The sequence below is a fragment of the Larimichthys crocea genome, chromosome X (genome assembly GCF_000972845.2).
Source record: "Larimichthys crocea isolate SSNF chromosome X, L_crocea_2.0, whole genome shotgun sequence".
Taxonomy (NCBI): domain Eukaryota; kingdom Metazoa; phylum Chordata; class Actinopteri; family Sciaenidae; genus Larimichthys; species Larimichthys crocea.
This window is the reverse complement of record NC_040020.1, coordinates 1,687,672-1,704,798: the sequence shown is the minus strand read 5'-3', so window position 1 is coordinate 1,704,798 and position 17,127 is coordinate 1,687,672. Positions and strand designations below refer to the sequence as shown.

At 42.4% G+C, this 17,127-nt stretch overlaps 1 protein-coding gene across 2 annotated transcripts in view; it reads left to right on the top strand.

Moving 5' to 3' along the window:
• prss12 (serine protease 12) overlaps positions 1-17,127 on the top strand; it is a 40,613-nt gene that overhangs the window by 8,043 nt on the left and 15,443 nt on the right. For both annotated transcript variants that reach the window (XM_019256973.2, XM_010745713.3), the window contains exon 8: positions 94-235. In XM_019256973.2, the coding sequence (XP_019112518.2) occupies positions 94-235 (142 nt within the window). The remainder of the gene's footprint in view (positions 1-93; positions 236-17,127) is intronic.

Below are 17,127 nucleotides of genomic sequence, written 5' to 3'. Positions count from 1 at the left end.
AATGTGTGTGTGTGTGTGTAGTATTCCTGTACCTCCAGCCACAGCAAAGATTCTGTTTAGTCGGTCTTAATTGCATATGTGTGTGTTCTTCAGGTGTGCCGGTGAAGCTCGTGGGAGGTGAGAGCCCCAGGGAAGGCCGAGTGGAGCTCTATCTGAATGGACAATGGGGCACGGTGTGTGACGACGGATGGACTGATCGTGATGCTGAGGTGGTGTGCCGGCAGCTGGGATACAGGTATGTGTGTGTGTGTGCGTGTGTGTTGAGAAGCCGCAGTGTGAGTGCGGTCATGTGGCAGACAAAGCTGGGCGAGGTTAAATGACACGCAACACATGTAAGTTCAGTTGGGAAGAGTAAATATTACCTATGCAGTCTGGAGAGATGGATGTATTTTCCAATTAGGACTAGCGATTGTTTTCATTATTGATTGATTATTAATTATCTCTTGATTCATTTAAAATAGTGAAATACTGTCCACAAATTTTCCACAGCCCAATGCATGACTTCTTTTGCCCAGCAGACAATCTACAGGGCTCAGAAAACCTGCAAATCTTCACTTTTGAGGAAGTAAATCTGGTAAATTTTGGGCTCTCTTGCTTCAAAACAAAGATTTTTTCTGTCAATCTCAGTTGTTTCTAGTGCTTTTACATCTTTTCATTATTTAGGATGAAGGATTTCAGATCGCAGTCGCAAATCTTTCTTGCACCGCCTTTACGTTTGGCTTTTTTTGATGTCAGATAGCTGTTCAATCAGCATGGAGCGGTTAAGTCTGCATTGTATACGGTACATGTGCGGGTGGCTTTGCATCAGGAAAAGAAGAAGCTCTCTTTTTTTCTCATCTTTTCCATGTATATTTTTCATTTTCTATCAGGGTCACGATGTTGGAAAAGCAGTAAAATGTCGGAGAAAAGCTCACCTGTAAGCCGTGGCATTGCAATGTGATCACTCTATACCATATACTCTGGCTTAAGTAAATCCAGACTGGCTACTCTGTTCGTGGAATCAATCTCCACCTCTCAGACTTGGCATCTGTCTTACACTAACTCCCAGTTCTGTGTCTGTCTTTCATCTCTCGATCCCTCTCTGTTTTCAGTTTGCACCTCATCACGCACGTCTCCAGTTTCAAGCGAACCTACGACAGGGACAGTTGCAGTATGCTTTGAATGATTAACAATGGCTATATTTCATGAAGTAATCTTTGAAAAAATTGTGCACTCGCATTTTTTGAGCACCTCTTGTGAGCCTCTGGTGTGCTACCAGCTGCTCTTCAGGCCTTATATCTGTGCCCTTTTCACAGAGCCAAGATAAACATCCAATCAAAGGGCAGGCCAGTCGGCAAATGACACAATCACAGATATGTTGAGGCGAAGCAAACTACCTCATCTCATCCTCTCTGTGTCACATTATCACTTCCCCCCCGAGACATATTTTCCAAAACAATGGCAACAGGACGGCAAGGGGAAAAAACTGTCATTCATTTTCTCTCACATCGCTCCTCAGCGCGGAGCTGCTCATCCCCTAGCCACCCAATTTTGTGTGACACATCTGTGTGCAGATGAAAGCCACATCTGGAGCGCATAAGCGTGAGAGAGAGAGAGAGTGAAGGAAGCGTGTTGGAGGCGTGTAAAAGCCATGTTAGGATCATCATTCTGTTTCGCACAGGGTGTGGTGAAATGTCATTTCACACACATCAGGTCCCCCGATGGGTCGGAGGTCGCTCTGAGGGGTGATAAAACAAAATATACGCAGAAAGATACACACACTTTCACACAAATTATATTCAAAGTCAACAGTTTGACCCAGAGTCACCCTGAATGAGGACCTACATGAAACTCACACACACACGTTTGCCAGTACAAACCTAGAAACCATGGTTTGGCAACAGTTTAATGCGCTCTGAATAAAGCTTCTAATGTGCACTGAACTGTACGTCTTACTGCTACTACTATTACAATTAATTATACCTTGCAACATTGATGGGCTTTGAAGGCAAAGGGAACTTTGTCCATCTCCAGCCATTTATGTTGTATATGTGACGCACAAATATATGCATACACGCATCATATGTCATATACACTGCGGCGTTGCTTATCCTAAACTTCAAAAATGAAACGGCGACTGAAGTTAATAGGGTTTTATTGTAAGCCACAGGAATTCTGGGGATTTTCTGTGTAGGGTTGGCATGTTCTCCCTGTGTCTGTGTGGGTTCTCTCCGGGTACTTCCTCCCGCAGTCCAAGTGCACTAAACAGGTTAATAGGTGACTCTAAATTGGCCATAGGTGTGAATGTGAGTGAGAATGTTTGTCTCTATGTGCCCTGTGATCTGGCGACTTGTCTAAGGTGTCCCCTGCCTCTCGTCCTAAGCGGGTTGGGACAAGCTCCAGTCCCACCGTGACCCCTGATGAGGATAAGCAATTACAGATAACACTAGGGAACAATTTGAAATAAAAAAATCTGTTGAGTTAGATTTGTATGCTGATTAAAACTAAAATTGGCATGCTGGTTCCAAAACTGCAGTCTGTTTTTCTTTCTAGCACGTCTCTGATCTGCTGTAGTAAGACTTGCCAGCTGATTACGATTGGACTCATCTTCAGCTACGTGGCAACTTGTTTGTGCAGTCACAATAGAGACAGTGCAGTGAGAGGTGTGTGCAGCTCCCAATAGGTCAGTACTATCAATATCTGCAAACAGAAAGCCAGCATAGGAGGAATTAAGAGGTTCTGTGCTGGCTTTTCTCTTAACCTTGTAACCATGGGCACACCGCTGTAAGTTCTATTTAGTTTTATGCTGTTTTTGTAGTAACTATTCCATCTTAGTGTTTTATTTCCATAGGTTTATACTTCCTCTGTTCCAGATCATGTCTGCTCCTGCTACTTCTCGTCGTAAAATGCCTAAACCACTCTGACTCCTTTTGCTATATTTATGGTAGTTTCACCATTCCAAGTCAGAGGAAAGCAAACACCAGTGCATTTGTCAAACAAGCATATTTTGCATATTTTAAAGTAAAACTCGTTGATCAAAACGAGCCATGGGGCCCCTCACAAAGTGTGCAAGCAGTGTGTCGAGAGTTTACAGATGTGGACCAAAGTAACATGTGAAAAGTTAGCATTTGGTATCCCCAAAAAGATCATTGCACAGACTGTTACTTATAAAACAAGCACATATCTGTTAAGTACAGTATTTTTCATATTTTTTTAAGAAAACAGGGATCCTATAGTTTAAAAACTTGACATGATAAAGAAAAACTGAGATCAGTTTTGGATTCCGCACCCAAAAATTAGTTAAAAAACAGCTGTCAGACCTAACTCAGTTCCCCAGTGTAATGGATGGATGTAAACTTGCCTTAAAAGTCAGTTTGAGTGTGCTGCCATGTGACAAGACTGGAAAAGTAAGAAGTTTTGCTTAGATCGAGGACAGCTCGTGATCTATCCAAGTCACCTTGGCTGCATGTTTTAATCCATCCTCTCTCGTAATATTTAAAACAGATCCACGGACATAAATGCCATTTGAAAAAAAATAAATGTTATCCAAAATTTTAAAGATCATTCATGGTAAATGGACAGTCCGTGAAATATGATGTCTGAGAACACACTTGGCCCTTTCTGTCTAGCTTCGAGCATTTAGTATCCAAAGCAGATTGTGTTTCATTTTTGACCGATGTTGTGTTGCTGTGAGTTGCCACAGAAACTCATGGAGCAGGCTTGATGTCAGCCTCTAGGCTTAGTTCCAAGTGACTTGGAGGTTCACCCTTTGCATGCTAAGTACCGCTCGGGGAGCTATTGGAGACACAGACACAATGTTAAATGTCTCAATAAGAGACCTGAGATTCCCTTTGGATGAGCGGGGATACGAGACCTGCCACCCATCGGACCCCGGGGACGCAACATGAGATCCTCTCAGTCAGTTATCTATCAATCTTAATTAGAGTCACGGTTACAGCCTATACGGGCACACATACACACAACCACGACATACAGGCCTCTTTGTGTTAGCAGGTTGCTAATTAAAGTCAGAGGTGAGATCGTGATACAAATACTGTCGTTATCAGATTGTAAGAGGGCTTTGACCCGGTTTGCGTCACAGACAGAGAATGTCAGAGCAAAACATTTATACTATTAGTCATCATCGCCTAAATACTCATGGACACACACACAAACTGACAGAAAGATGGAGCAGCCACACATGGTTAAAGGTCATTTAGAAAACATAAATATAAATACATGATAAAAAACTCCAGCAAATCAACATGTTGGACAAAGATTTCATTAAATTTGATACATATCCAACATCTCGTTAGAGTATTACAGATGAGGTGTCTGCACATAGTACTATTATATATATATATGGGTTGCATGAGACACTTATTTGTGTGGTTAGCTGGTATTCTAAGGCCTTCTGGACTTTGGGGTGATTTGGATAGGGATGCCGGAAGGTCACCATCCTGGTATTAGGTTAGATCTAATCTAATCTAACCATCCTTTGTTATCACATGTCTTGAAATAATTACCTCCGTCCCTCTCTTAAATAAGAGTATACTGTTGCCTATTTTGACTGCATGTATGGAAAGAATTACCTCCATAGTATATAAGGACTTGCCCTGCATAGTTCGAGAGAGTCTCATCATTCGGCCAGGGGCTCTCCAAGTAATGTTTTATTTGCTACGATACTGAACTTATTGTAATACATTTGTTTACATCTTCAACTGCATCGCCACTGAATATACGACACAGACATTTCAACTGAATTTCCTCATGGTTCAAAATGCTTCTTGTCTTCAAACAAAGTTCAGGGAGCACATTTCACCCACCAGTGGAGATAGAAAATTTTAGTTATTGCCAAAAAAGATATCTAAGTTTTCTTGAGCTGAGATTTAATGCCATCTAACATCGCAGCCTCGTGTGAATCATTACATCAAAATAAAATAGTGCTTAGATAGAAAAAACATGCCTTCCACTTTGCAAAAAAATATAAATTTTGAGGATAAAAGTCCAGCGTTGCTTCACTCTTCACGTGAAGTCAGGTTATTAAACTTACATCACTGGGTATCAGGTCACAGCGTCATGACATCAGTTATTCATGGATGAAATCATTGTTGTCTCGGTTGTGCACCTGATCAATCAATGAAGTCTTTGACGTCATTCGAGCGGTCAAGTGTTTGAGTCCATCATTCGCCTTTCATCGCCTTTTCTTTTCCTGTCATCACGTCCAATCACCTTGCGTATCCAGGAGCTGAAGGCAGAGACTTTGTGTCAGACACCGGGGACTGTGTGTCCGGCAGGCATGGCCCCAGGATGTGACCCCCGTACAACCACCCAACCCCCTCCCGGACGTTCACACACCAACGGACCTCGCTGTCACCGCCGGCAACCTGTCCACACCGCTTCCGGGGGTGCTGCCAGCACACAGCATGCGGCTTGTGAAGGCACTGTCGAAATAGTCTGGCAGTGACGCGGGGAGTAAGGAGAGGGGACGCCTGCTGTAGAGTCTCTGGAGTATGGTGGCCTGAGGAAAAGGAAAGGATTAGTGTGTGAGCATCTTGGACAGTGTAGAAGAATCCTTTTCTTTATTATTCCCCAATAGACATGCAAATGTGCAGAGATGATCATGGTGGCAAACACCTCAAGTCCCAAGTCAAGTCCCTACGACTGTGTTAGTTGTGATCCACCAGATAATCGGGTTGGTGTTCGCAACCATGTCCGTCTCCCGTCTCTTATCCTGCACTGCTTGCCACAGTATGTCATTTATTCTGTTCTAAATGACCATTTGGGCACCAACGGAATGGCCTTGGGGTCCTTAATCCCAGGTTTAAAGCACAGTTCCCTAAAGACTGAAGTGTAGCACACACACTTCATTATCACTGTGAACTATCAGCATACTCTGAGCTTTGGTTGTGGGTGCATGACTGTGGAAAAAGTTTCCGTGAAACTGTTTTATCTCTTTTGATTTCCAACATTTTTGACATTTGTGGATGTGAAGCACGCAGTGTTCCTCCACTGTGGGCAGCAGACTTCCCTTGGCTCCTTCACACCACACTTATCACATCTTATCAAAGGCTCAGACTTATTTCGAGATTAGAGGTCAAGAAGCTCTAATTTAGAGATTTTCAGCTTTGAGAGATGCGATCATATCATATTTATGCTGCTTTTTTAAAGTGCTTCACCCTCAGGCCAAATTGTTGAGTTTCAAACTACCCCCACACCCCCCATCACTAACCCTACCCTCTTCTACCGTACTGGTAGCTTATGTGGTATGTATGCGCAAAAATGGTTTGTGTGATATCAGACTGGCAAATAGCCAAATGGCAAACAGCTGTGCAAAAGCAGATATCTCGCCTTAATTTCAACAGCCTTTTCCCAGCCTTCACACCCTCGAAAACAGCCCTCTGTGTTGTCACCACACTTGTAGTAAACTCCCACACACACACACACACACACAAAGTCACACCAACAAAAACACACAAGCCCTCAACAGGAGTACGTGTTTTTGCATAAGTGTGTACCGTGACCTTGCGTAGCCCCCTCTGTGATACGTGCTATTGATGACAATCAGCGTTTAATTTAAAGATCACTCACGTGTGTGTCCGCGTACCGCAGTCAAGTGCACAGTCAGACAAGAGAATGAGGCAACAAGTTGTAATTACTGACGGTGATTCTCCTCGTCTATATCTGCACTTGACCTCTCAGTGACTTTACATAGTCCATCGTTTCCAGCACCTGAGTGTGGAACAACAGACTTTTAACTAGTCCCGGTGAGATTATCAGTATTTTTTTTGATAGCTTACTGTTTTTTAAGCTGTAACATTCTTCTGCCTTCTACCTTTAATAAATCTATTGTATTTATCAAAAACAACAACAACACATAATTCTGCATAACAGACACCATTTGTTTTTATGACAGAATCTCTAAAATTGAACGACTTTAACTAAATTTGATTTTAACAACTGTGACACCGGCCAAAGAAGAATGGTAAATGGGACTGTAGCGCCTTTCTAGTGTTGCATTTTACACTACAATCTCATTCACCCATTCATCTATGGCACTGACTGCCACGCAAAGGTGCCAACTTCTCATCGGTCTTTGAAAAGCTAAGCATTTGACACATTCGCACCCGATGGTGCAGCATTTGGGGATCGTTTGGGTTCGACATGCAGACTGGAGGAGTGAGGGGTCATACCAACAATCACCTAATTAGTGGCGGCCTCCTGAGCCACCAGAAATGAACCTGGTTATGGCCCATGGTTCTAAATTGTGGAAAAAAACTCAGATTACTTGATCTTTCAAGTCATCTTGGGTGCTGCTCTTAACTTTAAACTGGTATGAGGTCCTACACCACCTGCATGTACAGTTAGTGCTGATATTTTAAGGAAATACAAACGAGACTGAATGAAACAATGCCATTGCACCTTCGGGCCCACCGTATGCACCTTCTCTTTACGCACACACAACTACACCCTCACACTGTGTCACCCCAGCCTGTAATGTGTACAGTTTCTGGCTTGTTTGAGCACTCGCTCTTTCTTCACGGCAGACAGGCGGGAAGGACATGACGGCTGAATGACAAGCACTCTCCTGGCGCCTGGCCCACTGCCCCCGGTGACAGACGAACCAAGGCAAGATCGTAATCGTTGCCTTGGGGTGGTAAAGAGGGTGGAGGACAAGTGATCAACGGCGTACCTCTTCTTCGTATCCTCGGGACGAGGGAGTGGTAGTCGCCCACTCTGACTTTATAGGCTTGGTGCTGTTTCCATACTGTGGAGAGGAAACAGAGGGATGGATCATCAGGGGCTATGAGAGAACGAGGGTGTGAGCGCAATCCCCGCTGTTGATGCAAGGCAGTAAAATTATGAGCTCTGGTGGGGGTTACCTCAGCGATGGGTCATCTTGGGCTGGAAAAAAGTATGTTACACTGAGCACATAGGTCATAAAATCTGAGCTAGTTGCCTGTAGGAGTGGAATATTTTTTTTAGTGAATGTTTGAGGGTTCATAGTGTGTTTCTCCTCTCACCCCGGCCTTTATGAGAAAGAGCGAAGCTCAATGGTGACTGGATGTCTCCAGCCACCTTTAGTAATCAGTATGAAGTATGGTATGGAAATAATATTTGTTATTATTGACTTTTCTTGTTAATATTTAGTTAAAATTGTGTTATGTTTTCTTCTCTGCTGTGCTCCCATCATTCTTCAACACTATTATTTATGTCTACTTTAAATCACGCTAAGAAAAGGTTGCATGCTTCTCGCATACTTCCAGGGCTGAACAAACAGAAACTTGGACAGAGAATGGGTTTTCGCACGAATGATAACAGTAAATCTGTCATTTGTGGCTTTTTGTTTTTACTTTTATCTGACTCGTAACGTGTGAATGTTTCCGCATGCTTTCATTCACACGTCGGAGATGTTTACATGGCTTTTTTTGAAATAGAGTAGGAGAGGACGGAGGAAGAGAGGAGCGGGGTGAGTCGCGGACAAAGACGGCACCAAAGGTGGGGAAGGAGGGGGGAGTGGAGAAGGACGAGGAAGAGGAGAGGGTGAAGAAAGAAGGATGGCCTTAGAAAGAGCCAAGTGTCTGTGTCGGTTTACAACTGTCGAGTGTTTCCGGAAAGATCTCCTGACCACAATGTTCCTGGCAAGAGTGGAGACCACTGCATCTATACGTACATACTCATCTACACCACCACCACCAACATTTAGGTGACAGACATGACTTGATCCTGTGCCAAGGGGCAAAACCTCAGGTGGAGAGCACAGCGTGAATGTGACACTTAAAGTTATTTCACACGTTGTTGTTGCTGCCGAAAGCGGTCGGGAATCTGCTGGAGTTCTGTTTACTGTTGGCAAGCCCCCAGCTGTACAGCTACAAAGTATAAATAGGTTTAATACGTTGACAGCATGTGATCACTGACCTGAGGTCAATTCTTATGAAGCTACTAATCAGTAGTAGTGTGAGGAACGGGTAATAATATGATTAGTTAACATGTCATTATAAAATCAGCGGAGGTGTGCATGGAAAACATGCTTGACGTTTTGTGTTTGTTGCAGTGGGTTTGTTTGTTCACTTGTCATGAGTATCACGCTATTTCGGTTCCATATATGAAAGGTGATACGTAAAGTGGAAGTCCCTCTTTGGTCTGCGTGCTCTGGCCTGCATTCAGCAAATTACTTTTCAAAGCCGTCATGCTGAAGCTAACTGGGTGGAGCGCTGATGACTGATATGTGATCAGGCACTACTCTGTTGACTCGTGTGTGTGTGTATGTTTCTTGTCCGCTTGCAGTGTCCTGTAAAAAACAAATGTCCTACATGCAGCTTAGATATACTTCCTTAATATTTGGTATTTAGGTGTGCACGCTCTGATCTCAAAACACAAAACCCCTCAAAAGCTCTTTTTGTGACACTTGCTGGCCGAGGCTGCCATTTCAGGTGCCAACTGCTCATCAGCACATGTCCTGTCATGAATTTGGCTCTAATTCAAGGCAAATACATATCATTGAATTAGAATGCAAAGGCGATTAAAAAGGCAAAGCCTGAGGCAGTTAGGTGAGTAACATTATTTCCTTATTAATACATTTTTGTTGTTTATTTGTGCTGCGTGAAAGAAACACCTGTTGAAACAATCAGCGATTAGTTTTATCCAGCAGTGCAATTTTAAATGATTTACCCTGCAGTGTAAAATAATTTTCATCAATAATTTGTTATAGGCACTACTGTTGCTCCTGCACCAGTTTATGCCACCAAATTTACAGCACAGTAGGCTTAACTTTGTTAGTAGAAGTCTGCTTGAACTTCATTATTTCAATCTGCAATTAGACCGGTGTCAACTAAATGCACTGTTTGCAATAATCAGCCCTAGAGGTCCTGATTGCTTCACCCCGGTGGTTTGAATTTGCAGCTGTGTGTCCCCCGTGTGTGCCATTTAAAAGAAGAGGAGGAAGGAAGAGTCACATCACAGAGTAAAAGGTTCCTGTATTTGGAGTACAACTCTGGCACAGGAAAGGCCTGGGAATGGCTTGAGAAATGGTAGTGGAAAGGATTTAGTGGATGACCTCTTCCTCTCTCTTTAATGTGGAAACATCAGGATTTATAGTGGCGGAGCTGCTGGGGCCTTTTTAAGGGTCCTGGTTTTTCCTACCAAAGCCAAAGTTTGGAACTAATACCTGGTAACGCAAACCAAAAGATATTATCTTTAAAATCCAGCCAGACAACCTTACATGCGCTCTATAAATATCATTTGCAGACGTCTAACTTGTTTTTTTAACATAAGTCTTTCCGCTGGTTTTCTCTGCTGTATGCATTAGGCGATGGATTTCATGTTGGCGGTGCCATGTGGAGGTCTCCAGACCAGAATGAGTTGAGATGAAGTAACTTTGGCTGTTCCCTGCCACCTGAACCACAGCCAGGCCCACCACTGATTACCGCTCACATTGTTGAGCGTCTGTCAGGCTTGAATATACTGAGGTAGTATGTTGCGTAGCTCCGGTGCAGCTCAAATTACAGACAGAGGCAGGATTGCCTAAGCACATCCACATTTCCATGAATAAAAGATAACTGCATGGCAAACATGAATGTAAAAGGTAGATGTGTTCGCATCTGCGGAGGACAGATTTAGAGTGGTTGAGGAACTAATAATTGCATTTGAATTATCTTTGTAGGTTTTTAGATGTTGGTGCTTGTTGTATATTATCCTGCTCGACGCAAACCCCCGCCGCCCCCTGAAAACCCTGTTGTGGATGCCAATGCCAGATGCAGGCTCTTAGTGCAGTCAATAAATTGCACACACTGCAGTGGCACACATAACATAGAGATGGACAAATCATAAAATCCCATTAAAAAGTCAGCCTGGAAATATAAAACAGGGAAGAGTTCTTAGCTAAATAATTTAGTTTGGATTAGTCAGATTTTTCTCATTTATTATGTCAGAGGTGCTGCCGTCACACACTACATGAATATTTACTGATGACTACAAGGCACTTTGCAGCTAATTAGGATATTAACTGGAGGTCCTGTCTGAAGCGTATGATATTTGCACACAGGACAATTTAACATATAGAAATTTTTTCACGAGAGGGGCTTTGAAGCTTCCCTTTTATTTGGCTTTAGATTTGCCAGGTCACCCATGTTATAATACAAGATGTTGGCCTTGGAAAACATCAGGTGACATTCGTGATTTTATTGAGAATCAAGTTTCAGGGCGTCCCCGTAAACAAAAAGTGAGAATATAATTTGTAGGTTAATGCACATGTGGCTGAGAGCATGTAAAAGGGGTATTGCGGGAGTCTCACGGTCGTTGCGTGCGAGTGGCAGCCACTGAACGAGTGTACAAAGTGAGGAGTGAGTAACATAAGTCCAAGTTATGAGTAGTTGTGCCCTAAGCTCATGCCAGCGACCAGCCCTGGACCAGCGTTGTGAAATGAAGAGAAGAGCTGTGGCCAGGACGAGAGGGAAGACCCATGTGGACGAGGGGTCAACAATAAGAAAGGAATGTTTTATTTCCGGCTGGCTGTGTGTCAAATATTCCTCTTTGTCTGTGGGTTTGGATCACACACTGTCCATTAGGCAGTATATTTGACTACTGGGCACAGTTGGAGTTTGCACTTCCAACATTGCACTTGGGATTTAATTGAGCTGAAATGAGGTTTCTGTCTAATCCAGGGGTGTCCAAACTGTCCACAAAGGGCTGGTGTGGCTGCAGGTTTTTGTTCCAACCAACCAAGAACACACGTTTGACCAATCAACACTTTGAAGACTGAGATCAGTTGATTGAATGAGTCAAGTCTGGTGTGCTGCTGTTTTGGTTAAACCTGCAGCCACACCGGCCCTTTGTGGAACAGTTTGGATACCCCTGGTCTAATCACGCTCCCTCTTTTCAACACAGCAGCATGCTGGACCAGAGGAAGCAATACGGACAGAAGTCGCGAGACGCACAGCAGACGGCAGCAAGGGCCTGCGAACGGCTGCAGAGTGTCTAATTTTGGCATAAGCCGAAATCCAATAAAAATCCTGAGAAACGGGCTTTGGACTCTTTGTGCTGGAGAACCCTAGTGGCAGTAAGTGTCCCAATCTTCTTTATCCATTTTCATTCTTTTATTCTATTAATTTCTCGTAATTCTAACTCTTGATTCTCAAACTCCAGTGAATGTCAAAGCTTGATTTTCTTTAAAAAACAAAAAAAAAAACATAACCTTTCAAACTGTGTAGATGTGTGTGTATGTGTGTGTGTGTTGACCTCTTGAGCAGTGTGCCGAGGTGAGGACCCAGCAGGTGTCGTGAGAGTCGCCCCGCCACCCAACCCTCCCGTCTCCTCGAGTTCCTCGCAAGCGATCGCCGCCTGCCATGGCCAGCCACCCTACGGACACGACCACACGCACACACGAGGACTTAGAGCAAACACTGACGTTGAATCCACTCTTAAACCTTCTAACCAGAGGAAGCTGGTCATATTCGACTATAATTAAAAGCAAATCACTGCCTTAAACAGGTAGTTAAAACTGGAATATGATTTATGTGATTATTTGGAGGACAGTAATTAGTATAGCTGACCGGTAGAATTAGTTTACATGCAGTGCAAACATGCAGGATATCATCAACATGCACGCACGTAAATAAACGAAAAACTCTTTGGTTTCACACATACCCATAATGTACTTGGTTGGATACGATAAGCATAAATGTTTATTCTCTCTCTCACAGACACACACAAAGTGAGTCAGAAGATTTCCGAGATTATTTCTGCGTTGACCATGTACGCCTGTTTCTCTTCGTGTAACTCATCCTAGATGACAGCTCACATTTAATGCTGCATTCTTTCTCACTTGCAGGCTTCCTCTTTCCCACATCCAGTGTTATGTTCATGTTTTGTTGGACACACAGTTTAGGATATTATTTGCCTGTAGCTTCAGATCAGCTGTTTCCCATTCAGAAGATTATTGTCTTAAAAATCCAATTTCTTTATTCTATAGTCTCTAGCAGGCGCTTTCATTAATCCCTCCTCCTGCCCCCTTCCAGCTTACCTCAGAGAGTTTTCTCTCCTATGATCCGGCGCTGGCGAGTGGTGTTGAGCCGCAGACCGCAGATTGAGTTGACCGGGTCTGACAGAGACAAAGACATCGGGGGGTGTATATGTAAGAGTGTGTGGGAGGGAGTGATTGTTAAACCGTTTCAAGCTCAGATGTCGCTCTTATTAAATGTTTAGAAAAAGTCTTTCTTTTAGCACTACATGCAAACCTAAAGTAATAAATGAATGAATAAATAAAGCCGAGATCATTTTCGTAGTCTGTGTGTGTGTGTGTTGTGATGTTTAAATCTCAAACATTAGGCTTTTTCAGAAGATGACACCTCCTGCACTGGGTTGACTTTCCGCAGTGTGTGGCATGTGAGAAATGGAAGTAAAAGCATATGTGCAGGTAACAGATAGCATTGTGTGAGTCTGCCCTGATCTGTGACCGACAGGGTAAAGCAATAACATCGCTCTATCCATTTTACCATCTGGATACACACACACACACACTGCGGTCCTTCTTGCTTCCTCTTATAAGCCTGTCGTTTGTTTCTCATTGTTTTTAAGTGATATGACACATTTGAAATGTTTGCTAAACACACTATATTCTCATATATGTTCAATGCACATGCACACATTCTTTTTCTTCTTTCTCCCGAGCCACGAAAACAGAAACAAACGACCTAAATGACTTTGACCTCTTTGTAGCTGGCCTGCGTTTCACCTAGTCACAGATGACGCCGGCGTCTCGCTGTGGCGACAGTGTGCGTGCCGGGTGGCTGTTTGATGCAGTCGCCAACGACGCTCCTCGCCGCTGCACTTCACATTGTCCACGTGGATGGGCCCGGTCCCCTCGCCGAAGTACGCCATCACACGGGCCTTCGCCTCGCCACTGGAGACGATAAAATAAATTTCATTTTGCCGTTGCAAAGCGATAAATATCAAATAGGCGAGGAGCAATGATTCAAGAGAAGAAAATAAAATAATAAAACACGGATAAGATAAGCAAGGAATAAAGTATATCTGAGAAAGCTGCATTGGATAATCTAATCTAAAGTAAACTTTCTACATTGGCAATGCTGCTCTTTGTTCATTTTAAGATAAGCTGCTTCACAACCTGAGGACATTGAGTTACTATATGGACAATTCAAAAATGTCCGCCACCTAAAACCTGATAAGCAATTTTTTCTATCTCCACTGGTGGGTGAAATGTGCTCCCTGAACTTTGTTGAAGACAAGAAGCATTTTGAACCATGAGGAAATTCAGTTGATGTCTGGTCGTATATTCAGGGGATGCCGTTGAAGATGTTTGAAGAGAAGATGTACAACAATTTATTACAATAAGTTCAGTATCGTAGCGAGTAAAACATTACTTGGAGAGCCCTGGCCGAAATGATGAGACTCTCTGAACTATGCGGGACAAGCCCTTATGTACTATAGAGTAATTCTTTCCATACATGCAGTCAAAATAGGCAACAGTATACTCCTATTTAAGAGAGGGACGAGGGTATTATTTCAAGACATGTGATAACAAAGGATGGTTAGATTAGATTAGATCTAACTCCTTACCAGGATGGTATATCTCTATAATACTATATATATATATATAATATATATATATATATTATATATATCTAATATTATATATTATATATATATATTAGTACTATAGTATTGTGGGCACCTCATCTGTAATACTCTAACAGATGTTGGATATGTATCAAATTTATGAAATCTTGTCCAACATGTTGATTTGCTGGAGTTTTTTTTTCATGTATTGTATTATGTTTTCTAAATACCTTTAACCATGTGTGGCTGCTCCCTCTTTCTGTCAGTTTTGTGTGTGGTGCATGGTATTTAGGCGATGATGACTAATAGTATAAATGTTATGCTCTGACATCTCTGTTCGTGACGCAAACCGGGTCAAAGCCCTCTTACAATCTGATAACGACAGTATTTGTATCACGATCTCACCTCTGACTTTAATTAGCAACCTGCTAACACAAAGAGGCCTGTATGTCGTGTATGTTGTGTGTATGTGTGCCCGTATAGGCTGTAACCGTGACTCTAATTAAGATTGATAGATAACTGGCTGAGAGGATCTCATGTTGCGTCCCCGGGGTCCGATGGGTGGCAGGTCTCGTATCCTCGCTCATCCAAAGGGAATCTCAGGTTCTTATTGAGACATTTAACATTGTGTCTGTGTCTCCAATAGCTCCCCGAGCGGTATTAGCATGCAAAGGGTGAACCTCCAAGTCATTGGAACTAGCCTAGAGGCTGACATCAAGCCTGCTCCATGAGTTTCTGTGGCAACTCACAGCAACACAACATCGGTCAAAAATGAAACACAATCTGCTTTGGATACTAAGCTCGAAGCTGACAGAAAGGGCCAATGTGTTTCTCAGACATCATATTTCACGGACTGTCCTTTACCATGAATGATCTTTAAAATTTTGGATAACATTTATTTTTTTTCAAATGGCATTTATGTCCGTGGATCTGTTTAAATATTACGAGAGAGGATGGATTAAAACATGCAGCCAAGGTGACTTGGATAGATCACGAGCTGTCCTCGATCTAAGCAAAAACTTCTTACTTTTCCAGTCTTGTCACATTGCAGCAGACTGTTACTTTTAAAACAAGCTACATCTGCTCATTACAGTCTTTTTATGGGAAATTTTTTAAGAAAACGGGGATCCTATAGTTTAAAAACTTGATTTGACAGAGGAAAAACTGAGATTCAGTTTTGGATCCCGCATCCAAAAATTAGTTAAAAACACAGCATAACTCAACAAAAATTGTGTTCCCCGTGTAATGGATGGATGTTTGTAAACTTTCCTTAAAAGTCAGTTGAGTTGTGCGCCATGTGACAGACGGAAAAAATAGAGGTTTTGCTAGATCGAGGACAGCTCGTGATCTATCCAAGTCCCCTTGCTGCATTGTTTTTAATCCATCCTATCTCGTAATATTTAAAACCGATCCACGGACATAAATGCCATTTGAAAAAAAATAATGTTAATCCAAAAATTTTTAAAGATATTCATGGTAAATGGGACAGTCCGTGATGAAATTATGATTGTCTGAGAACACACTTGGCCCTTTCTGTCTAGCTTCGAGCCATTAAGTATCCAGAGCCGATTGTGTTTCATTTTTGACCGATGTTGTGTTTGCTTGAGTTCGCCCACAGAACAAACTTCATGGGCAGGCTGATGTCAGCTCTAGGGCTTAGTTCCAAGTGACCTTGGAGGTTTTCCAACCTTTGCATGCTACGTTTACCCGCTCTGGAAAGCTATGAGAACACAGACACAATGGTTAAATGTTCAAATAAGAGACCTGGATTTCCCTTTGGACTGAGCGAGGATACGCGTACTGCCACCCATCGGGGGACCCCGGGGACGCAACATGAGATCCTCTCAGCCAGTTATCTATAATCTTAATTAGAGTCACGTTTACAGCCTATACGGGCACCAACCCTTACACACAAAAAATACCACGACATACAGGACCTCTGGTGTTAGCAGGTTGCTACTTAACGTCAGAGGTGATCTTGATACAAATACTGTGTTATCAAGATTTGTAAGATGCTTTGACCGGGGTTCTGCGTCACAGACAAGAGAATGTCACGAGCATAACACTTTATACTCTTAGTCATCATCGCTAATACTTCCTGCACACACCACACAAACTGACAGAAAGATGGAGCAGCCACACATGGTTAAAGGTGATTTAGAAACATACATAGCGAATACATGATAAAAAAACTCCAGCAAATCCAAAAACATGTTGGACAAAAGCTTTCATTAAATTTGATACAATCCAACTCTTGTTAGAGTAATTACAGATGATGTGCCTGCCACATACTACTCTAGGTACTATTTATACTATATATATATATATATATATATTATAATCTATATATATATATCTATATATATATAATCTATATGCTCTATATATATATATATACCATTCCTGGTATTAGGTTTAATTCTAATATAATCTAACCATTCCTTTGTTTCACACATGTCTTGTGAAATAATTACCCTCCGTCCCTCTCTTAAATAAGAGTTATTACTGTTCGCTATTTTGACTGCAATTGTATGGATAAGAATTACGTCTATGTACATTAAGGTTGTCCCG